We start from the raw sequence: 24,619 nt of genomic DNA on the forward strand, positions 1-24,619 counted from the left end.
ATGATAAAGATAACATTTGTATAGCACTTTACATTTCCACTGCCTTACATGAGTCTCACAACTTAAGAGCTTCTCTCATTATCCGCATTATGTTGAAGAAGATACTGAGGTTCAGAGAAATTCAGTCTAAGGTGATGGATTGGCAAGTCATAGAGCTGGACAGAGACTCTAGGTCTTCTGCTGCCAATTCAATACTCTTTCTATCATCATTCAGCTATAACCAGTTTTTTAATTAGGATACAACTTTTCCAAGGTGTCATCACTCAGAATTTACACTCCTTGAAAGTAAAATCTGCCTTTAGGGACCCGCTGGCACCCCCTTGCGTCACTACAGCTCTCTCTGCTTTTACAAACTAGTTGTTTTGTCAGCATGAGTGTGACAACAATTAGACGTCCCCTGTTTTTGCCCCATGCCTTTTCTCCTTCACAGTCATTCAATGACAAGCGTAAAAAGAGCTTCATCTTTTCACGAAAATTCCCATTCTACAAGAACAAGGAGCAGAGTGAGCAGGAAACCAGTGATCCTGAACGTAAGTAGATTCTCAAAGAGAATGTCACCTGCAACACGAGAGAAAAAATCCTTCACCGGCAACACGCATGATGTAGGCTCCCCCACGCCACACGCCTAGGCAAACAAACACGGCAGGCAGGCAGGTCAGGGCTTACTACTGTGACCAGTGTTTGGCTGCAGTCTGGATCCTTCCCTTAGAGTGGCTCTTCTTTGCAGGATGCATTGGAGAGGGACTTGAGGAAGCTGGGACTTTGCTTCCATAGAGCAGTTATCTGTGACCAGGACTGGGTCTGGTTTGCCTTTTCTATCATGCAACCCTCTAGGGCTGGAGATGAATTCTATTCTGGACCGAAATATTAGATCCCATTGCCACATGCATTTTTGGAATGCTAGCTAATTGGAAGTGATTAAATTCCCTATGTTGGTAACGAGCATTTGTTCACTCTTTCACTGCCAACGAATACTAAACTCCTACTGAGCAGTGAGCTTGTATTGGTGGGCATGAAATCTAAGAATTGGTCATAAAAGGTGGAGTGAATCATTGCTCTCAGTGGTATATTTTTGTGGCAACGTGGACAATGGGCAAAAATGTCATCTGCTGAATCTTTCTCTTTTTTTTTGTAACAATCTTCTGCTTAAACCTTTTGAGTTATTTTACAAATTCTTGAGTCTCAGCCCAGGGAGTTTGGGGTGAAAGCTGTTTCAAAATAAAAGAGATCGGGATCCAGATTGCTTAGGCAACGCGGTCTGTCATGGTAGTATCCATTTCAACTCCACTGACTTCTTCCTTCCTCTTCCGCGGCTGTTCTTCCTCTCTCATTGCTCTCTCTGGGGACTTCCATGCAGGACATCCCCGGATTAGGTGACGACGGTTATGGAACAAAGACTCTGAGTAAGTTCCCAGGAATGGTCACTGTAACTTTCCTTTTCTTTTCCCTTCCTTTTGAGTTTGGCTTTTGTTCCTTTACATGAGGGCTTTCTACTCCTAGCATGCACAAGATACGAGTTTTATTTGTTACGTAGCTGTGAATGCTCCTACGAAGTAATTTTCAACCGTTCTGTTCTGCATGTCAGCATTTAAAAGCCAAGTGTGTCAGGCACTGTAACTTCTGTTGCAATTCACACCTTCCCTTTCTGACCGTGTGATGTGAGCAACATGGTCCTGCTGCCAACGATGGCATCCCTTGCTCTGCAGGCTAATTCCTCCCAGAGAGCAAGGAGCCATGTTGAGGGAAAGGGCAAGCTAAATGTTCTAGAACAGGAAGGCGGAAATGTACTGTATGTCCTTTCTTCTGCCTTTTCACCCAGACCTTGCCAAATTTGATAATTGGGTTGTACTTGGCTATTAGTAAAGGAGCTATTTTATAGTCAAAAGGAACATGCATTCTCAAAATGTAAATATTAAGCTATTTGATCTTCCATGACTAATTTTGTTATTAACGTTGCTTTTTTTTTCTGACTTTCAGTGGTCCTGCTTGAAATGTTTGTATGATAAAAGTCTTAGACATGTGTTAATATGTTGTTCTATTAGTGATGTATTAGCTGTGTTACATAACAGGTCTTCATTTTATAGTGGAAAACTAAATATATTAAACCTTTAAATCATTTTGTTATTAATGCTTTTATCTGTGTCTCACTGCCCTGAGCAATAACAAATAATCTTGTATATTAATATACTATGCTATGATTTTTCTTTCTTTTATACTAACTTCATTGTGTAGGCACCAGTGAAATAAGAACAGAGTTTTGTGTCTTTTGCAACTGTATCACATGTTTAATTTTTGTTTGTTTTTATTTTAATTTAATAGCTATAAGCAATATTTTTAGAAGCTGATCATTTCATTTGTATAAAACAAAATAGCATTGAGCTGAACTTTGTTTTCAAGAGCTGTTTATATAACCCTGCCTAATGATACCCTTCATCCTTCAAATTGTTACTTTGGATTTTTTCTTTTTTAGTTACATATACAGAAAACAAAATCTGATCAAGAATAAACTACTGATCTCCTTAAAGATGAAAACTTTATCTTTGAGTCTCTATAGGGAACAGGTCATGAAATTTTTTTGAATTAATAGCTGAAATTCAAATATTAATTTTAACATTATCTGGATAGCATCAAGTACCACCAGAGAGAGTTTCTAAATTTTCCATTGGGGGAAAGGGGAGAGGAAAACATTTCAATGTATTGCTAATAAATGAACATCACTAATAAGTAGTTGCTATAGTGTCAAAAATGAGTGATGCCCTTTTAAATCTAGAATGTGCAAATGTTTTCTTACTCTAAAAAACTGAACAGATTTCAGTAGCATCATTTGCCAATTAATGCTTTTGTTAAGCCATAATTTGGACTTAGCTGGAACACATTTTTCATTTCCTTTTATCTACAAAAATTCTGTTATACAATGTCTTGATGCTGAGAGAGATTGTTAAATAAAACACTGCATGGTCCTAAATTTTTCCATAGATAGTGTAGCTTCATTCTAAATTATTTTAGAAGTAAAAATCAGAAGCAAACAAACAAAAAGAATGAAATAGGCAGGAGATAAGTGAGCTTGGTAAAAAAACAAACCCTTTTTCCCAATTCAAAGTACTAAAAATAATCATGTACACTAAGATAAACCATTGTTGGGTGTATGCCCTGGCTTTTTTCAGTAACAAAAACTGATTCATCCACACTGCTTTCCCTAGTGCCTCTCTGCACTGCCTAAATTAGCGATGCAGTGCTGGTCATACATCAGTACAAAGAGAAATGACGCACGTGACTTTAACCTATACTTTGATTTTTATTCGCTTCATGCTCAAACTAATTCATCCTGGATGCACTAAATAATTCAATCAGAGAAATAATTTCACAGTGTTTATATATGTATAATTGCATTATGTACTTTAAAAGTATTACAATTTTATTTGTCAGTTATACCTTGGAAAGCTAAATAAAACTAATCCATTCAATTGACAAGAATCTATATCAAATACTTTTAAGCACATCTTTACTATTAGAGAATAATGTTATGTATTCTTTTCCTTTTTCTAAAAATGTATAATAGTTATCACTATTTAAAAAGCTAAAGTTATTATTAATAAGCTTCAGAAATCAAAGAGTCACATATTCTTCATTTAATTTAACTGATATACAAAGCAGTCAATAAGTTGATGAATTTATCTTCTATACTTTAATACACAGTACAGATGAAGGTATGATTTTGGAAATAAAAGCTCTAATTCTGGCTTTAACATTCCTGTTATGTGAAGTAAACTTTTTTTAATTAAATATCACTGTATAAGTAAGTCATTCAACATGAATTCAAAACATCCTTCATTCCAGGTCCTGCTTGGTATCAGCTCACTTAACTCCTGCAGGTTTCATCCTTCCAGAAACTAATAACTATCCAAAGAAGAATCTTAAAATGAAAACAAGGAATTATAGAACTAATTCATGAATCATTTTTCAGTGACTCACTTCTTCCTCCAAGATTTTCTATTCACTCTCTGAAGCAGGGAAGATCTCCAGCAATCCCTTTTCGACCTGAGAATTAGTTTAGGAAGTATTTAAACAGAAATAAAATTCAAAGGACTCCATGGATCAATTGGCAATTTGAAATGCAATATTCCTACAAAATACCTAGAGGCTAAAATCGAGAACCAAAAAGCCTGCAAGAAAACTGCCAGTTTAGAAACCCCTGAATTTATAGTCAAGAGACATCCAGCTGAGACACTCAATAACACAAATCTGGAAAATCAGACCTATAGGAATGGGTCAAAGTATTTATAAAAAGGAAAGTGCTTTGCTTAACATTATATATTTTCTTGTAATTAAAGATACTTTCCTAAAAAAAAAAAAAAAAAAAAAAAAAGACACAGCAATCAAGTAGTAGTTTTCTGTAAAATGGAGATAAAGTTTTCATCTTTTTTATCTTATCTGCGTTTCCTTAATGCAGTCTCCTCTGCGGCCTTTTACTTGCCTTTTGCTCCCATTTCTAGTTGCCGTGCATGAGTGTGTGCCTTTAAGTTCTGGCTGCTTGCCAATGCTTGGTATCTCTTTAATTTGCTGTGCTGTTCTTGCAGAACATGCTTCTTCTAATGCCAGCGATAGCGAAAGTAGCTACAGTAAGTTATTGCTTTGGTTTGTGGCTTTTTTCCTTTGCAATTGCCCCCATTGCCTGTGGTGGTCATTTCAGATTTTTGCTGTTGTTGTTTTCATCTTCATCCAAAGCAAATGGCTTGAAATGAAATCATCCTTTGATGTGAAAAGATACAAAAGACACTAGGGCCCCCGGTGGACTCGTGTGATTAATGCAAGCAGTTCCAACCCCAATGGACTGGCCTATGAAGCAATTCTCCCAGAGAAGGTGTGGGAAAGTTCAACCTGGTGGATTTTGACATTCTGCCCCACCCCCCATCCCCAAATAATTTAAACTCCCTGTATGAGGGTTGAAAGTCATGGTTTTATTGTCCTTCTTTCTGTTCCTGGTCCCCTTTACAAGTGAAATCTTTCTAAATTACGGTGTTCCTTTTAAATTGAGCATGAACCTTTTATATCTCTTCTCTCCTTGATTACAATTTTAAGGTAGATATTAAGATACATCTAACATTATGTGTTTGATGGTTGGGAAGTGATGAAAAAGTTTCATCCTTTAATGTTGAAGGAACTCACATTTTTTTCTTTAAGTGAACAAATTTTGGATCAGAAAGCTTAACTGAAAAGGTAGGTAACTACTTAAAAGTTATTCCTGGTCTTTATTTGGTTACCTCAAGCCATTTGCTTAGTGTATAAAAAAATTCACCAAACACCAAGCACATCCTTTTGATCCGTTCTTGTGGTTTTTTACCACCTACTTACTGGTTTTTGGTGACTAACATAGGTACATAATCTTAACTGGAATTTTTACAATTTCTGCAATATTTCTTGGTACTCCTTACTGAAATGGGTTACTCAAAAAGCAGTTGGTGAGGATATTAGAAAACTGCTGGCCCAATACATATGACCCACAGCTACCAAGACAGAAATTGGTTGGGCTTTTTTTCCTTGAATGGTGTATTAATTGAAAACTAGAATAGATTTTGTTAGGTCGGTTCTGTTTTTTATCACTAGAGTATGGTACTTTACCAAACCATGCCTTTTTTGAGATAGACTGCCACACAGTGTTCTTGGAATATGACAAATTTAATTTGGATTTTGAGAAAGGCTTTGGAGAACCAGAAAGAAAAAAGCACAAAAGAGGAAAGGTGACAGATGGGGTCAAGGCCAGAGGAGGGAGACAAAACACACCACGGGATAAAATAAAAAAATATTGTGTTGAGATACCTTTGATCCAACAAATTTTAGAACCACAATTTTCTTCCTCAACAAAGTGACAAGTCTTATGAATGAAGGAATCAGTGAGTTCTTGTCCTCAATTTGGTCCTTAACCTTGTTATAATCTTCCTATTCTTACAATTTTATAATTATCCCAACTTAGAGAAACATTTGCCTCCCCACTCTCTTCATTTGATTTAAAACAAAGAATCCAGGCCAAGAAGAAGTAACCAAAGATTTTTCTTCCTGACACCCGAGGTACCCTCAATTTAGGATAAGGAAATATATCATTTGTCAGATTTCATGGCCCTACTTTCTTTGCTGTTCAGTTTCCAATTTTTAAGTGTTGTGGTTCCATCCTGTAGACATAGGTATAGAAAGGAGATCACACCTTATTTTTTTAATCCTTTTTATGGAAAGTATATACAAGAACTGCCTTTTCCTCTAGGAATCTTTTTAGAGTATTGTAGAGACCCCTCTTTTCTCTTTCAGAGCTGGGTATGTTCTTCCTAGAATCATTGACTTAAAAATTGGGCCAAGGCTTTTAGCTGCTTGACAAGTTTTGATAGTAATGCTCCAAGATGGCATCACATAATTCTTTTCACTCTCAGATAGTAGGTGCACATAAATGTTAACTGAATGAATAAAGGAAACATTTGGAAGCAGCTTGAATTATCTCTGAGAAGAGAGAAGAGTTGGAACTGGACTCTATGATATTACTACAGCAAATATGGAGTCTAATAATCTAGATTGATTTGGGTCTCATCTGAGGTTATAGAAGGTCAGCCTCTCCGATTGCTTTCTTTACAAATGAACAAAAGTAAGAAGAGCCTTTTTCAGAGCTTAGAGGAGTAACTGATTTTTCTTTCTCCAGGATGGAAACATGAGGAATTACAGAGGAATATTAATTTATTTATTCAGCATCTACTGTAGGTCATTCTCTCTTCATAGGCACCATGAGACCCAGTATGAATCTCAACCAACTCTGGAGCTCAGGACCCGTATAGTAGGAGAGAGAGAGCAGTAAATAACAAATGCACAAAGTGTGTCAGTTTCTAGGGTAAAAGTCTAGCCCAAGACTGTGATTTCAAAGAGGAAGTGGCTTTAAACTGAGCTTTGGAAAAAAGAGGTGCTTACCAGCCAGATAAGTTTAGGAAGAAACCTTCCAGGTAGGGCAATGGCATGAAAAAAGGCACACAGGCTTGAGACAGATATAGTTTCCAGAAAGTGCCATTTTAAAATCAAAATAGGCTGCACTTTCTATTGAATTCCTGGCTTTTGCTGTAGTTATGACTACCTTATGTTTCATAAATAACAGAGTAAACAAATACTAAAAAGACCATTTTTCCACTGATGTTCAGGTGTTATTTTCTACCCCTAGAATCATTCCATGTCCAGTCTGGAGACAAAATGGCTTTAAATCAGCAGTTAGAAGCAAAGACCCAGGGTGCACCATTCACACTGCATCCTGGAGTTACAGATTGTAACAACCTTACTTAAAAGCCTAATACATTCCTGAGACACACACACACACACACACACACACACACACACACACACCTCAAATTTTAATAGCTCAGAGCTTTGCTGCACCACCTCAATCATTATAGAATAATTTTCTTTCAAAGTCCAACTATATTGAGCACCAACCAAATGCAGATAATTATAGAGCACATTGTCTAATTATGCAAAATGCCACCTCAGAACTATCTTAATTATGGACTAATTTCAGATTTCAGTCTGTCAACAAAGTAGTACAGTGCTGGCTGTGTTTATGATTGTTTTGTAACTTCGTTTTCAATTGCCCTTGTATCAGGATGCAGTGAAGGCCATGCAGGTGTAATGGAGACTTTCCAATCTCTACAACTGAAGACTGCCTTCCTCAAAGCTCAGTAAAGCTCTTATGTCATTATGGATATGGGGAGCTGATGATTATCCTTCGAACCCATTGGTGCTCATCAGCTAAATAGAATTTTTAAAATTAGAAGCTTAAAGAAATGAATTGAGTGAAGTTGAGGGGCAGATGAGGAGACCCAAGACTTTTCCACTGGAATCAGTCAAAATGATGTCCATATTCTTGTCCTTTGCTTCATGTCCCAAATATTGCCCTTATATTTCCTCTAGTTCTTTAGCCTTCATAAAGCAATTTTTCATTGTATCTACTTTCTCATTTGATTTCTACAACAAAACTATGAGATGCATCTTGTAGTACTAATCCATTTTATGGATGAGAAAGCTGAAGCTCCAAGAGGCAATGTCCCTCGCTGACATGGTGGCACTGCAGGTCCAACCAAGGCATTTTAATTCTGAATCCCATACATTCCCACTCTCCCCTATAGTTTGTAATCCAGGCCTCTTCATGTTTTATCTGGAACATTTCAAGCATCCCATCTATCTATCAAATTAATACAAGCAGCAACATTTATACAGCATTAACCATGTTCTAAGCCTGATGTAAAGCCCCTATATATAGTACATTAACTGATGTAATCCTTCTGAACATCCCATGGAGATTCACTATGTGATCTGGAAGAAATCACTCAGTGTCTTTGAACCTCAGTCCTCTCCTATGTAAAATGAGTAGTTTGGTTTCAAACAGAGATGGCAAGTAGATTTTAATCAAGATTACAACTCTGACCATTTGGTAATATCTGCCTGAAGAGTTGTCCTGAAAGTATTGAAGCCAACTTAAGGCTCTGCAGTAATTCAGGCAATGACCCATTGTGATGCCAGTCAAGAACATGGAATGGGGGAGTGACATCATGTGCTACATACTTACCATCTATGAACCACATGAACTTCAAACCCTTCCTTAACACTAACATTCTATGACTCTGAGAACCTAATTTATTCTTAGCAATCGTCAGATGGAGGCACTAAACACTCAACTTAGAATATTAAATGTACTACCCCTGGTCTTCTCTTCCCTCCTCTCTCTTTTCTAGTTTCCAAAAATTCCAAAAGAACATCAACTTGCTTTTCTCTATCATAAGTGCATATCAAAGTCTTACTCCAAGTCCCTCTTATTGTGACTTGCTTCCAGTTCAGACACCAGGTGTTTCATGTTGCAAAGGCTGTTTCCTGCAGCTGCAGATGCCCCCACACAGCACTGTTGCTCTCCCACTCTTAGCCATGCAGTTGCAAAAACAAGACCAAGTAACAGTTGGTCCTCTTTTGTTGGCTGTTCTTCCCAAGTGCCAACACCTCCGGAACAAAAATAGAAAAACTACCTACGAATGACAATTTTATGGAGATAACACAACAGCCTTTTTTTAAAGAGTTGATGTTTATAGGTGGTGTTTACAGGTGGCCTCTCAGTGACTCTGACCCAGTTCAGCGCCTATCTCTGCCACCCATTCTTTGCTCATTGGTAAGGTTTGCCCCTATATCCCAGCCCCCAGAGAATTCTACATTTCTTGCCTTTTTGAGACAGTGTCATATACTCAACAAGGAGTCAAAAAAGATGTGATTTTAAATATTGATTCCACTACTTACTACCTGAGAAAACAGCCCCCATTATATCTTACCCTCTGCTACTTCATCTATAAAATGGGTTATCATCAGAGCATTTACCACAAAAGAAATGGCTGTGAAAGCCCTTTATGGCCTGGGAAGTGCCATACACACATGGATTATCTTTCCTTCATTGCTGTGACTTTTTTCCCTCTGCCTCTTAGTCTTCTTTCCATTACCCACAGGGCTTTTCATTCTTGAACATGAAAGTGAAAATTGGTTTAAGGTGCTGAATTCACAGCTATTGTGTGATACCAACCACCAAAGCTTCCCTAGAAACTTCTTTACATAACACCTGACTGTCACAGGGTCATTGGAATTGGGATGGGCCTTGACATAGGGATGTTGCCACTGCTAGTCTTACTGTTCTGAACAAGAAGCAGTGCCTGGTGTAAGTTAGAAAGTAAACCAGAAAGCAATTGATAACGAACTACAGATCTAACAAAATTAATCAAAGCTATGTTGCTTTGACCTAGTTTTCTGAATTACAAATTATACAGACTGACACCAAATACCTTATTTAGAATGATTTGCAAGACCACTGGAAAGAGATTCCTATGGGAACATAACATGTTACATTCATTGAGAGAAAACCACACTTCCTAAAGTGAAAGCACATAGAAACACAAAGTAGAACCTACCTTTGGCCTCATTACTTATCCTGTTTTCTACCACTGAAATCAGAATGCAAATTTATTGACATCATTATATTAAGTGCTGGGGACACAGTAGTAAATGAAACCTACTCCTTGCCTTTATGGAGTTCCCAGTCTAGTGGCGAGACATAAATATCACCTGATGTTTAAAACTTTGTTATACCATAGTTAGTATTCTCCTTTCACATTTTAATCATTTCACCTAAATTTCCCTGTAAAAATAGTCTAACATTAGCTCTAAGCCTGCCATGCTTCTATTCCCAAAGCTATACTTTCCCCCAACCATTTTACACCTGTATTTTGAATTCCTATGACTTCTACCTCTCAGGCTTTAGATAACTGGGAACCAATCATTTTTTTTTTTTTTGCCTCGCCTCTGTAAATGTCAGTAGTTTTATTTATTAAAATGAATCATTTTTCCTGAATTTTAAAATAATGTGAATCTGACTCTTCACATACCAAACCCCTGCCCAAATGTGGGAATGTGCCCTGAAGACTTCTAGGGAAGCTATGAGTAGATGCCACTTAGAAAGAACATCAGGCCCACTCTCCATGCCTTTAAGAAATACGTTGGCCTAGCAGTGCCATTCTGAGAATAGGCCCTGCTTAATGGTGAAGTAAGTATGACTTAGGCCAGAGCCATCATTCATGCTTATAAATGTAAGACACCCCTACCCAACCCCACCTACCCAATCTCTAGGGAAGACATCTGTATTTCACAGCTTTATCCACATACTTGCTTAATTTCCCCAAATCTGTTGTCAGTCTGCAACTGTCTGTGCTATGAACTCCTTTTATGAAATGAACTCACCTGGTCTGGTGCTATGGCTTTTGAAGGAGGAACATGTGGTGTTGACAGACAGACGGACAGTGTTTGAGGAGAGATGGGGAGATAAAGCAGTAAGATTCATTGCCTTTTGGTTTCAGAAAAAACTACCTCCTCTGTAGAACAACAGACAGGAAGCCCTTTTCAACAGCCCTAAACTATTTCCCATCAAAGGATAGTTACCCCACCCTCGGCCTAAAGCAAATAAAAAAGCAGACCCTTCTGGGTTTGCAGCTGAATCAGCCTAATCTCATGCCCAGGTCATCAACTGGATAAAATAGTTGATTGGAAAAAAATATTTGCCTAAAACCAATTTACCTTCCATGGTTATTTGTTGACTTGAGGCCCACCATGAATCAGAAGGCTTGTGGCAAATGACAGTGAGGGGCTGACATTTTGCTACATTGTCTTTCTTAGTTCTTTTCCCAGAGTTTCATGGCTAAATTTAATGGCAATTATCACCAAGGACTTAGGGGACTCTTTAATTTTTTACCTTCTTGATTGACTCAGCATTTTCCTGATGAATTAACATTAGAGTAAAATCCTCAGTGTCCTGTTATATATGCTGAGGAAGTTTTTGCATCATAAATGAAGCAAGCAGACACTTGCTTTTGAATAGTGTGTTTCTTTGGGAAATAAAATAGAAGGTGAAATAAAAGGTCCCGAAATTCTGATAATGTAAGCAGCCAGCTATTGGATGGAGCCTGTTTTTGAACCAGATGATCTTATTTTAAGTTGTAATGCTGGGTGTAGAGGCCATGGCTCTCCACTGCTCAGTGTCAGACGAAACGCAGCCTCAGAAGTCACTGCCCTGATGAGCGGCGGACAACCAGCCTCCATTCATTACCTAGAGGCATGGCCACCGGTAACCTGACACTGTGATAGTGCTCAACAGTTGTATGTGGATGAAGGGAGTTTTGGAATCATTCGGAAGAGATAGTAAGGAAAATGAACCCTGAACTGTGCCTGTTTCCTGTGCTTCAGAGCAGTGCTTGTAGCTGTAGTATATGACTGGTTGTTAGTCCACTGTACATTTCCTTTCTTCTCTTCTCAGGAGGGCAAGAAGACTTCATTCTTTCTTATGAGCCTGTCTCAAGGCAGGAAAGTAAGTTTCCCTGCATGTTCTGATTCCTGAATTCCAGGCCACAACAGGTGACACCATTATAGGAGGGAAAGAGTGAAGGAATTAGGAAAATAAACTCTGCTTAATGCTCGGCTGTCCCAGACCACATGCTCTCTCTTTGGCCCTATCACCAACACACACTGCTGACCACGGAGGAGGGAACAGCCCCTCCAGATGAGTGGTCCTTAATGGAGAGCTACCTATAGCACTGGATAAAGTCTCCCAGGAGACTGAAGACAACTCAGTATTTCGAAGGGCTTTCTAGCAGACCTGTCCTAGGTTACAGGTCATCTGTGGGCTGCTCCAGGAGCCTGCCTTTGCTTTTCCTGGAGGCATTCAGACAGATGGTAATGGCTGTGAGATTGTAGAGAAAATGTAAGCATCAAATGAGGAGTTGTACCCAATGAACTTCACAGTTCCTTCTAACCCCACAATACAAGGGAATGGGGAAAACCCCACAGAGTGTAAGTGGCATTTTGAGCCGAGGAGGAGAAATTATAAAAACATAAGTTGCTGTCACTACCAACAATTACTTTGTAAAGTCATTATCTAAACAATGGCCAAACAGCTGCTTTGGAATCTTTCTTCGCCCACTGAGCTGACTAAATGCAGTAGTTGTTTTGACATCATGTAGGCACAGCATAAGAGCAAGAAAAACCCCTCCAAATGCTTCTTTTCATTGACAGACACTACAGTTGCCTTTTTCCTGTTAATAAATTCCAGAAAGTAGTCACAGCAAACCAACAGGTTGCATGTCAAACGTCAATTTCCCAATGCAGAGCTGTATGGGCAATTTATCCAATGCAGTAATGCCCTCGGCAATTCTTATTGTTTGGCAATTTTGCAGTCATTTCCATGTCTCTCTCCTCATCTGCCTCTTCCTCTTCCTCTCTGCAGTAAACTATACTCGGCCAGTGATTATCCTGGGCCCCATGAAGGATCGGATCAACGACGACTTGATATCTGAATTCCCTGACAAATTTGGCTCCTGTGTGCCTCGTAAGTATCACTTCTCTTTTCTCTGAGGGGTAGGGGGAGGCTTGACTCCCTTTGAGATGATAAAACGTAATTCTGTTCCTCCAATAGTCTCTCTGGTGACTCAAATATTATCAGTTACCTACCATCTATGCATCTTATTTAATTTTATCTGCCTAATGCTTTTCATCTATCCTGCTATGTAGTGTTCTCTATTTAGTGAGTATGATATGTTCTCCACACTGATTGTGCTCCCCAAGAAGGCAGGATGGATCCTGTCCTTGTAATTGCGATAGCATTTAAAATAGCATAGGATTATTGATAGACATCAGCATGTTCTCATAGATTGATTAAAATGCCACTGAAACATCTTTTCCCATAGAATGAGGTCAGAAACAAAGCCTTATGTTAAAATCACCTCAAGATGACTTAGGACCATCTATTAGTTCACAAATAAAATAAAATAGCCTTCCCCTGTGTATTAATAGTCCCAGGTGTTGGGAGGATGAAGACAAGAAGGTGTATAAAACTTTAATGTCCCCTCCAGGCCATTATAGACTTTAATCTACTTTGTCACATGGACAGCTAACAGGTATCCTGGTCCCTCTGAGAGTAGTCCTGTAAAATACTCTCTGCACTACTTCCTTCCACCCACCATACTTTCCCTACTCAACTCCCTTCCATCTCTTTGTCACTGTCAAATTAATGCATGGAAGCCTTCTGTGTATATAGACAAACTCACCAGAAAGTTTTAATTGATTCACTAATTGAGCTCTTAAAACTGATCCCAACAAATATTCCTTTCTCACTCTACATTTTTAAAGCTCTATGCTTTGAAGTATCTTTCATATAGTTTAGTACTACACATGTCACCTGGAATGCATAAGAATAGGAGGAATTGTGTGTGTGCAGTACATGAACAGAAGGGAACTAAAATAATGACTATATCTCATAAAACTGTTCCCAGCGAGGGTTCTGGGGAGAGATCCTGCCATAGAATCTGTCCTGAAAAAGACTCTACATAGAAATGATCAAGTCAAACCACTTATAGCAACTTCCAGTTTGTTCCTCCAATTTTGAAAGAAAACACACACACACACACACACACACACACAATCCTTAAGCATCATTTTCATTTTCTCCTCAACCTCGCACACTCTTCTCTTACTTTTTTAATTAATAGCACTATAAAATGATAATAAACACATGTTCATTGTACAAAGCTTGGAAATGCTAAAAATAGAGTTAAACAAGAAAATAAAAACATACAGAATCCCACACAGTACCCAGAAATAACATCACTGTTAATATTTTCCATCTATTCATTCTTTCTATATGAGCATTTTCTCCTGTGGTTGGATATATATTAGATATATACAGTATTTTTTATTTAACATTAAAACTAGAGGCCCAGTGCACAAATTTGTGCACAATGAAAGGAAATTAGAAGAAATATTTTAATATTGCTATTCACCTTTTCTCTATAAGTGTCAACCAAATTCACGATCAACATGACAGATGGAAATACACACAAGCAATTGGCACCAGCGAGAGCTTTATATATATAGATAAACTAGCTTAATTAGACCTGCTTTCTGATTTAGCTAAACTTTTTCCAAAACAGTGAAGCACCACAACTTCTCCTTCAGGTAGTTATCAGCAACACAGCAGTAAATATCAACACGAAGCAGGTTATCATTGTAGATCACACAGGGAGAACATAGGGTAAAATATTTAACTGCAGCAGTGTTTGACTATTCTGCTCAGTGAGAAAACTTGAAGTCATTTTCAAGGTCCACCATTTCTTACTTCTTTTCAGTTGGGTCAAGTTTCTAAACTTTCTAAATCTCCGTTTTCTGGCTAAAGAAAAGAAAATAGGATTTTACTGAGTCTCCTATCTACCTACTCCAGGACTTCTGTGAGGATCAAATGAGATGAGGCACGGGAAAACATTTCACAGACATTTGGTTAAAGTGTAAAATGTTTCCACCTGGCTATAAAGCAAGTTGTGTTCCTGGGCTGAAGAAACTCCAAGGAGGCTAGTCACTAGGGAGAGGAAGCTGAGCGTTGCTATGTGACGTCATTACCTGGCACCCACAGCAACCGTTTCTGGGCTGGGCTGTGGGCCACATTTTGCACCATGAGGTCTCAGCAGCATGGCTGTGATTTGGTGAGCTGTCACTCCGGCTGGTGGCGGGGCCTATGTCCCACTTGGGTGAAGCCGAGTGTTGCTTTGTGGGCGCCAGGTCCGCAGTGCTGTTCCTTTGTAAATGGACATTGCACATCACAGCAGCTCCTGCGTTGAGCATCTGCCCCTTGGTGGTCAGTGTACATCATAGCAACCGGTTGGACAGTCAGAGGGACAATTATCATATTAGCCTTTTATATATATAGACTTTATATAAATATTTTGAATTTTTACTATGCCATAATTAAGCATCTTCGTTTATGGGTATTTTGGGTTTTCTCTGCTTTTCACTATTATTGAATTGTGATTTAATGTTAAAGTTATTTATAATTTATAAACTGGTGTAATGGAACATCTTTCAAGATAAAATTTTATGTTTTGGCAATTTTTAATATAGATTCCTAGAAATACAGTAGCTAAGTTGAAGATTGGAGATATATTAACATTTTTTATTGATATTGATAATTGTTTGCTCTTCTCCTCTTCCAAAGAATTTAGCCACCTCTAGCCACAATTAGAGTTGATGACTTTCAGTCCCACCTAAACTGTGATGATCTAATTTTATATATTTTTAAATTCCTGAATATATTTCTACTGTATGTCCTTTTTTTTTTTCCTGGTTATATGACACATTTTCTTGCTTCATTGCTTGTCCCATAATATTTTATTGTGATGCTACATCACGGAGAGTCTGGATTTTATAATTTTTCTTTATAAAATATTAAGTTTTTGTTCTGACAGGTAGTAATTTACTGAAAGATCAGCTTCTTCCAGTAATGATGGTGAAGGTGGGTCTACTAGTAGAGTAACTTTCCAAAATATGATCTTTCTGGGGCCACTATATGACCTCTAGACTCTCCATTAAGAAGTGAAAGTGGAGTGAATGTAGTTCCCCTTATATGTTTCACTTATCGAGAATCATAGCCCTGCACTGCCTGTTGTCTAATGCCTGAAAATAGCTGTTCCATGAATTTTGTCTAGTTTTATAGTTGTTTACAGTAGGAGGCTTAAGACTGGTACCTATAACTATGTCATGGTACTTCATATTACATATTTTTATCTATGTTGAGTGTGTATTGTGGTAAATAAGTGTAAAGAAGTTTATGGATGTCAATGTATGATCTTCATGTTATTCATTTTTTGTTTTATAAAGATACTACAAGGCCAAAGCGTGACTACGAGGTGGATGGCAGAGACTATCACTTTGTCATTTCCAGAGAACAAATGGAGAAGGATATCCAAGAGCACAAGTTTATAGAAGCCGGCCAGTACAACGACAACTTGTATGGAACCAGTGTGCAGTCTGTGAGATTTGTAGCAGAAAGGGTATGTTCACCAACCATCATACACCTCCCCTGCCGAAGGGTTCCAGGTGGCAAACTGCATATTTTGGTCATTACTCTTTCCTGATAGCAGTTGTAAAGTTTGATGAAATATTCCATTTAGACCTCTAAGCAAAGAATCACTTTAGAGCATGGTCATTAATCTTTGCTCTAATTTCAGTAAAATAAGCTGATGGACTTGAAGGGGAAAGAATGGAGTATAAACATAAAGGCATTGAACAGCTTGAAGTTTATGAAGATTCCCTTTGTCCTTGACTTTGGTCCCAGTAAACAACATCGAACTTATTAGGGAAGCTTCATTACTCTTGGTGGTTTAGGCCAGCATCCTCAAGTCTGTTTATTAGCAGGAGTTATGTCTTATCTCCCTGAAAACTTAAGAGCCCCATGATCAAGAGAGAAATGGGCTGACTGCCTAGCCTAATACTGGCAAAAATTCCAACTTAAGGTTGCTGTAGGTGCTGCGATTGCCTTCCTGCTAATAATTTTAAGTGACTGGAAAGAGGAGAACATTCCAAAAAGAATAGGATAGGAAAGTATGTGAGTGTGGCTTTAAGATCTGCCTATAGAGAGATCCAGATCTGTGAACAGAGAATTCATTTCATAGGAGGGAAAAAAAAGAGTTAAGAACCAATTATATTTGTTATATAACTGATATTTGTTGGGTTGAATACTGTTTTCTCCCTGTTGATGTACTGGTACAAAAATGAAGTAAGAAATTTAAATGTCTACCTAAGAATACACTGAGCAGCTGCATCTATTTCCCTCTCTCTCAAAAGTTAGTTTCTATATCATACTGTTTGTAATCCTGGAGAATTGCATCTATTTTCCTCTTGAAACATAAAGATACAACCTTTGTTAACTTGAAATCATTTAGAAACTTTATGTAGCTGCTACACTTCACAGATAGCAAACTCGGAATCTAATGCTTCTGTGGTAAAGGCTTGAACCATCTCAGTGCATTTCTCCTATTATAAGAGCTCAAGTATTCATGGACTCAGCTCATTTTCACTTAAATATTACAGATGAGTTGTTATCCCCTATTTCGGACTGTTTCTATCTGCATAATGTGCTTTTTCTCTTGTGTAAAGTTCTGCCAGCATCAGAGTAATGAGGCCATTTCTCTCCAGGAGGTAGAATCTGATGTGTGGCAAATATATCTACTTTTCTAGAAATACTTTATAAAGCAACTCCTTGCTCTGAGCACTCATTGCAGTGGAAGCCAAGTTAAATGAGCTGTGCTATAATGTAATAGGGTTTCTATTCATTAGCAAACAAGAAATTTACATACCCTGTGCAAGCCTCTCTCTCAGCATTTAAGATACAAGATTTAAGGAAACTCTTATTGTGAGTGTCCTCTGCTAGGCTGGGCATATCAAGGTCAGGACACATATAAGCACTCAGCAAATACTTATGGAATTATTCTAAATTCACATGATTACCATTACTCAAAAGTTACCATCAGGCAGGGTGAGACAATGAGGTGTCCATTTATTCCAACCAACAGCTGTGTAAGTGCTCAAGATTTGTTTCCATCCTCCTCACACTGAGACTTTGGGCAAGTTTGTTCATATTTCTAAGCCTTAGTCTTCTCTTCTGTAAAATGCAGTTGATAACACCTCCCTCATAGATGTGGGAATTTCTTCTTGACAGTTGTCTTCAGAGATGGTTTCCGAGCTTTATGAGAATAGACCGAGTCCCGTTACACATGTCTACATATCTTCTCTGTGCAAAGCATCAGATATTTATTGGGGAGATGGGTGCACCATGCAGTGTGCAGATGATGTTTTATTGAGTTGTACACTCGAAACCTGTATGGTTTGCGAACCAATGTCACCCCAATAAATTCAATTAAAAAGAAAAGAAAACAGTTAACTGAGATAACACATGTGGAATGTCTATCCCAAGGGCAGACACTTAGTAAGGGAGTGATAAATATGAGTCATGGCAAGCATTCAGCAGTCACCTATGTAACAACTTTTACTTGTGCTTTGCAGTGATCCTTCTCAACCCTGAGAAATCCATTATCCCTTATCTTCCCCTAACACACTTACATTATTTTTAGTGGATGTTGGATTATGATCACTTTTTCTGGATTAACTCCATATTTTTCTTCTCTTTCTACCAGGGCAAACACTGTATACTTGACGTATCAGGAAATGCTATCAAGCGGTTACAAGTTGCCCAGCTCTATCCCATTGCCATCTTCATTAAGCCCAAGTCTCTGGAACCTCTGATGTAAGTGGAGGCCACTGGAGGCCTTCATCTGGCCCCCTGTTCCATATGACACAGTTCTGTCACAAATGCTTACAAAGGGGAAATGCCATTATTGATTTTTTTTAAGCATTCCCTTTTTTTAAAAGCTGTATTCAAGTTTTTTGAGTCACTACAGACATGTCAGTAATTCCTTAAAATGTCTTCAGTAATGCTTCTTGATGTTTATTTTCATTTCACAAGTTGTTTTTGTATGTGTATGTGTGTGATTTTTTTGTTGTTTTGAAGGTAGGTTGATTTAATTTGGTTGTTTGGTTTTCCACATGATAGAAAGCATCATCTTTTAATTACTTCTTACTTCTGAGAGCAGTTCCATTGGTAAATCTTTTTAAATGTGTGGGTTTTTATCAAAGGAGTGGACAATATTTTAGACTCTTTTCATTGGCATTTCACTTCATTGTATCACAGAATTCTTACGTTCCTTAATTAGAACCTCATGATTATAGACCACTATCCTTTATAGGGAGTTTCTTCATGGCTTGGCAGTAAAATATCTATTACTTAACCCAACAGCTCCATGTTTGTGCACATTTATGAACAAGGGGAAAATATATTATATTGTTCTTTTAATTTTCAGAAGACTTGTAAAATATCTTCCTTCAAAAGTCACTAAACAAATTGGGCAGATATTCCTGATCTGACTTGACTACAAAGTAACATATTTCCTTTGACAGTTTGATGGAAATTGTTGGCATTACTTTATAGATAACTTCCGTACAAAAATGAGGCTGCAGTCGCCATAAAGGTAGCAGAACAAAGAGTAAAAGAGCAGGGACTTGAAAATTGATCAGGATTGGTTCTTTGCTTTGCCACTGGCCAATTCCGTGACCTTGAGTTCCTCACCTCTAAACTTGGCACATTAAGAACATATACCTCATAGAGCTAGAAGAAGGTTAAACAGATCATGAATGTAAAGTTCTTCATACAGTCTTTGGCATATGGGAAGCACTCACTAAATAGTAGCTATTATTGCTATGAAATATGTCAAGATCTGAGGATCCAAGATGGCGGCGTAGGTAAACACCTAAACTGCTGCCTCGCACAACAATTTCAAAACTACAACTAAAAGACAAAACGTCTATCACCCAGAACCACAGGAATGCTGGCTGAGTGGAAGTTCTACAACTAGAAGGAAAGAGCAAACAGCATTGAGGGGTGCACAAGCACTGAAAAGCTGAGGTACAGAGACACGCAAATCCGGCTGGCGACGGGCATCTGGGAGCACTGCTGTTTTCAACCCGAAGGGAGATAAGCTCCCATTACTCCAAACTCCAGTATCTGGGGAGACGTGAGGAACCCAAACTCCTACGGGGAGAAGCTGGACTGTCTGCCATGGGGTCGGAAAGTGAGGGAGGCTTGCTTGCAGGGCTGCGCGCAGGAATAATTGTTTATTGTGCTGGGGCGTGGGGCGCGAGGACACGGTCGGATACACAGAGCCAGCTTACTGGCAGCCATCGCTGTTTGCATCGCCCTAGCCTGGTCAGGCCCTAAGACCCCGCCCTGCACAACCTACAAACCCACCCAAGCTCTAAGCAGCGGCTTTAGCATATGAATGGCCTGCCCTATCGCAACTTAACCTAGCAAACTTGCAGCCCGGGTCAGACAGCTCCAAAACCTCCAAACCCCAAGCAAAGAGGAGAAAACTGTAGTTCTCGCTGTAGCTCCTGCTGGGTGGCCTCAGACAGTAGCTGACCTGCACCCCATTGGAGATCCAGAAGCCAGTGTACCTAGTGATCAGTGTCAGAAACCAGATTTCAACTCCTCACATCCATAAGTGACACATTCAAGAGGCAGACTCAGCACCAAAGCCCCACTGAAACAAGTCCTACACCATAAGAGTGTCTCCAGCACAGCAGTTCTTCCATTATAGACACAGTGGGTCCTCACAGCCAATTGGCCTGGAGGTCAATTCCTCCCAGTGTACCAACAGCAATCAAGGCTTAACTACACCAAGACTTTGCACTCAGCCCACAAAGGGGTGTACCAAAGGCGTCCACCTCAGGTGATTGGGGAGGCTGAGCTACTGCACCCTATAGGTCACCTACCACACAAAGCCACTCCATCAACACAAGGAAGCAGCAAAATGCGGAGATAAAGAAACATGTCATGAATGAGAGAAATGGAGGAAAGCAAACTACTGGACGACATAGAGTTCAGAACCACATTTATAAGGTTACTCAAGAATCTTCTAAAAACCGCTGAGGAACTTAGTGAGACCTTTAAGGATCTTAATAAGAATGCCAAAAAAATGGAAAAGGACCAGTCAGAAATTAAGCATACACTGTCTGAAATAAAGAATATACAGAAACTCAACTGTAGATCAAAGGACCCCAAGAATCAAACCAAAGATTTGAAACATGAGGAAACAAAAAACACCCAACCAGAAAAACAAAAAGAAAAAAGAATCCAAAAATATGAACATAGTGTAAGGAGCCTCTGGGACAACTTTAAGCGTACCAACATCCAAATTTTGGGGGTGCCAGAAGAAGAGAGAGAGCAAAATATTGAAAACCTATTAGAAAAAATAATGACAGAAAACTTTCCCTACCTGGTGAAAGAAATAGACTTACAAGTTCAGGAAGCACACAGAACCCCATACAAGAGGAATCCAAAGAGGACCACACCAAGACACATCATAATTAAAATGCCAAGGGCAAAAGACAAAGAGAGAATCTTGAAAGCAGCAAGAGAAAAACAGTTAGTTACCTACAAGGGAGCACCCATACGACTGTCAGCTGATTTCTCAGCAGAAACTATGCAGGCCAGAAGGGAGTGGCAAGAAATATTCAAAGTGATGAACAGCAAGAACCTACAACCAAGATTACTCTACCCAGCAAAGCTATCATTCAGAGTTGAAGGTCAGATAAAGAGCTTCACAGACAAGAAAAAGCTAAAGGAGTTCATCACCACCAAACCAGGATTACATGAAATGCTGAAGGGTGTTCTTTAAGAAGAGGAAGAAGAAGAAAAAGGTAAAGATAAAAATTATGAACAACAAAATGACATCAAATACATACCTACCAACAAGTGAATCTAAAAATCAAGTGAATAAAAAAATCTGAAGAACAGAATGGACTGGTGAATATAATAGAATCAGGGACATAGAAAGGGAGTGGACTGACAATTCTCGGGGGGAGGGGGTGTGAGGGGTGCGGGAAGAGATTGGACAAAAAGCTTACACCTATGGATGAAGACAGTGGCGGGGGGTAAGGGCATGGGGGGTGGGGAATCAGGTGGAGGGGAGCTATGGGGGGAAAAAAAGAGGAACACCTGTAATAATCTGAACAATAAAGATTTATTTAAAAAAATATGTCAAGTTACCTTATTATAAATGGAATAAAGCTATTTGATCATCATAAAATATATGAACAGTACAGTGCCTTTTCCAAGAGATCACAAGAGTTCATGCTAGTGTGTCTGTCACAAGAACTTTGCTCAAATATGCCTCCATTTGGGCCTCAAGACCTCAGGGTATTTGACAGGCTGCAGAAGTGAACCACAAAGTTCTGGAAAACAGTGTTCATAGAAAGATCAAAGAAATTACTTACTCCAAGAGGTTAACGCAGTTGCTTGCAGAGGCTATCAGCTACCTGCTCCGCCGTCTTCTCTGAGGATGAAGAAATGAAGCAAGTTGCAGTAGCTGGAATTGCAACCCAAGAGAAATCAGTTAAATATACAGTGGGTCTCTGAGGAAATTGCCAGAGTGCTATCTTAAAAGTAGACTATATTCTCAAATAAAAGATGGGCAAAGTTTTTATCAGAGTCCAAAAATCAAATAAGGAGATCGCCAACAATTCAGCCCTGTGAATTTACGTGTTAAATTTTAACATAAAGAGCTTTGCCCATAGTTGGCACATGGAAAAATCTTCGTTAACAATAAAATAATGGTTCTTGATCATATTATCCCCAATAGCATGTATTAAATTTCCCGTCATGTAGGATACTGTGTGGCATATTGCACAAAGTGAATTAAGCAACCACAAATTTCATTATGTAAAAGTAATTTATAATCTTTAAAGAGTCTCATAAATTTTATGAGCAATGCTAACATCCTAGGAACAGCATCTTAAAAGCCTTTTTCATTAAATAGAAAAATAAGTTTCACATCATCAACAGGCAGTGGAATAAATGGCTCCCAGGAAGTGAGGCCTGAGGGAGAAACAGCAGTTGCACATTTGGTTCCACGTTGAGATTGGGAGACAGTCCCATCTGGTGCTCAGTAGAAGGTCTACTTCCTTCCACAACTATGAGATGACTTATTTCGTTTTGCCTTAGGGCATTATCACAGCCACTTATCACCAAGGAAAATTAAACATACTGAAGGCTGGATTCCTCAACGAGGACCGGGAATCTGTCAGAGTGGCTGCATCCACATCCATAGGTCTCCAGCGCAATAGTGGAGACATTCCAACCAATGTGCCATCATTCATAAATGTGGAATGCATACTCTCCAGTTCAGTTTTCCAAGGGTTTTACGTCAGGAGCGAGGCGGTTCTGAGTTGCTCACGCCCCAGGAGGAGTGAAGGCTAAGTCAGCCGGAACAAGAGCATGGCAGCTGTCACATTCAGGCATTGATACATCATCACGCATACATTTTCTCAAGCGCATCTTCCACATCAAACCACAGAGCTTATTAGCACACACATAGCTGACTCTCCAGAGAAGCATGAAATCAAGGGAGTATATTTGAAAGAGATGTTCTTTTTATAGTGTGCCCCCTGTGACTTCTGTCCCTGCCCCACCCCATGGCAATGAGAAGCTTTCACCTTGCCACCCCAGTGTGCTCTTACCTTTGTGCTCCTATGATGGCCTGTGTTCACTCCATCTTTAACTGTGACATCATTATAGTTCCTTGTCTAGCTGTCCATTCATTCATTCACTTCTTTCAATGTGTTCAGTCAGGCTCCTTGCCATATGCTGATAAACAAGCCATGGTATCTGCCCTTGAAGAACTCCTAGGTTAGGCAAAAAGACAAAACAAATTCATATATTAGGGAATTAAATATCTAAATTTATTCATTGCTACAAAAAGTACAAAGGGAAATCCAAGAAGACAGACCAGCATGGGCCAGGGAAGTCAAAGAAGATCCCGGGCTACATGCTTCTTTGACATCGGGAGCAAAACATTGTCTTGCTGTGTAATGTATCCCTTCATTTAGCCCAGCATGTTCTGCACACGAAAGTGACAGTCACTCACAGCTTCTAGGGCTTGTGCTATTTGAGAGGGGGATCATAGATACCATCCCTCAGAACGAGATGAGTTTATTTCAACAGCAGGAATTCAGGAAATTCCCATTTCTTTATATTGCAGCCATCAGCATCATGTCCAGAATCATTTAATGATTCTGAGTTCGGTTTGTTGTGTTTGTTTTTTTTTTTCTCAAATAAGTCTTTTGAAAGAGTCTTGGTATAATAGAAGGTCTGTTTGACTTAAAAATGGTTTTTTAAAAAACCAACCTTGAGTTCTTGCATCAGATTTACTCTTTATTAAATGTACAACCTTAGGCAAGTCTCTCTACTACTTCAGGCCTCAGTTATTTGCTCTGGAAAAAAAAAAAAAAAAGGAATTGACTAAGACCATGTGTTCCAGACTCAGATCTCTGGCTTCCTAAGTGGCATGCAAAGGCAGCAATGAAATTCTACACCCATCTGGTCCACACATCCCAATGGACCAACTAAAATGTCACTGCTCTTGGCCAGACTTCTATCAGCCCAGTGCAGTCACACTGGTATTCTTATGATGATCAGAGGCAATGACTGGCAGGCTTTGACTAATAAATGTTTTTTATTTAAAAAACATGCAAAGATAAAATAATGTGTATTTTAAAAGTGTAATTTGGTAGGCAAAAAAAAAAAATTAATACTAGAGGACATGGGAAGACAAAGCTGCCACTGGTTAGGGATCAGTAGATTAGG

At 38.9% G+C, this 24,619-nt stretch overlaps 1 protein-coding gene across 28 annotated transcripts in view; it reads left to right on the forward strand.

Moving 5' to 3' along the window:
• The window catches only part of DLG2 (discs large MAGUK scaffold protein 2), a 2,053,927-nt gene that overhangs the window by 2,023,748 nt on the left and 5,560 nt on the right, over positions 1–24,619 (forward strand). For 16 of the 28 annotated variants that reach the window (XM_080687274.1, XM_080687298.1, XM_080687285.1 and 13 more), the window contains 5 exons: positions 431–530; positions 11,858–11,908; positions 12,824–12,925; positions 16,243–16,415; positions 18,558–18,667. In XM_080687274.1, the coding sequence (XP_080543400.1) occupies positions 431–530; positions 11,858–11,908; positions 12,824–12,925; positions 16,243–16,415; positions 18,558–18,667 (536 nt within the window). Of the gene's footprint in view, positions 1–430; positions 531–1,357; positions 1,404–7,624; positions 7,840–11,857; positions 11,909–12,823; positions 12,926–16,242; positions 16,416–18,557; positions 18,668–24,619 lie in introns of those variants that run through there. The other 12 variants (XM_080687299.1, XM_080687295.1, XM_080687282.1 and 9 more) reach the window with 2 other exon arrangements.

Source organism: Plecotus auritus (genome assembly GCF_963455305.1).
Source record: "Plecotus auritus genome assembly, chromosome: 9".
NCBI lineage: Eukaryota > Metazoa > Chordata > Mammalia > Chiroptera > Vespertilionidae > Plecotus > Plecotus auritus.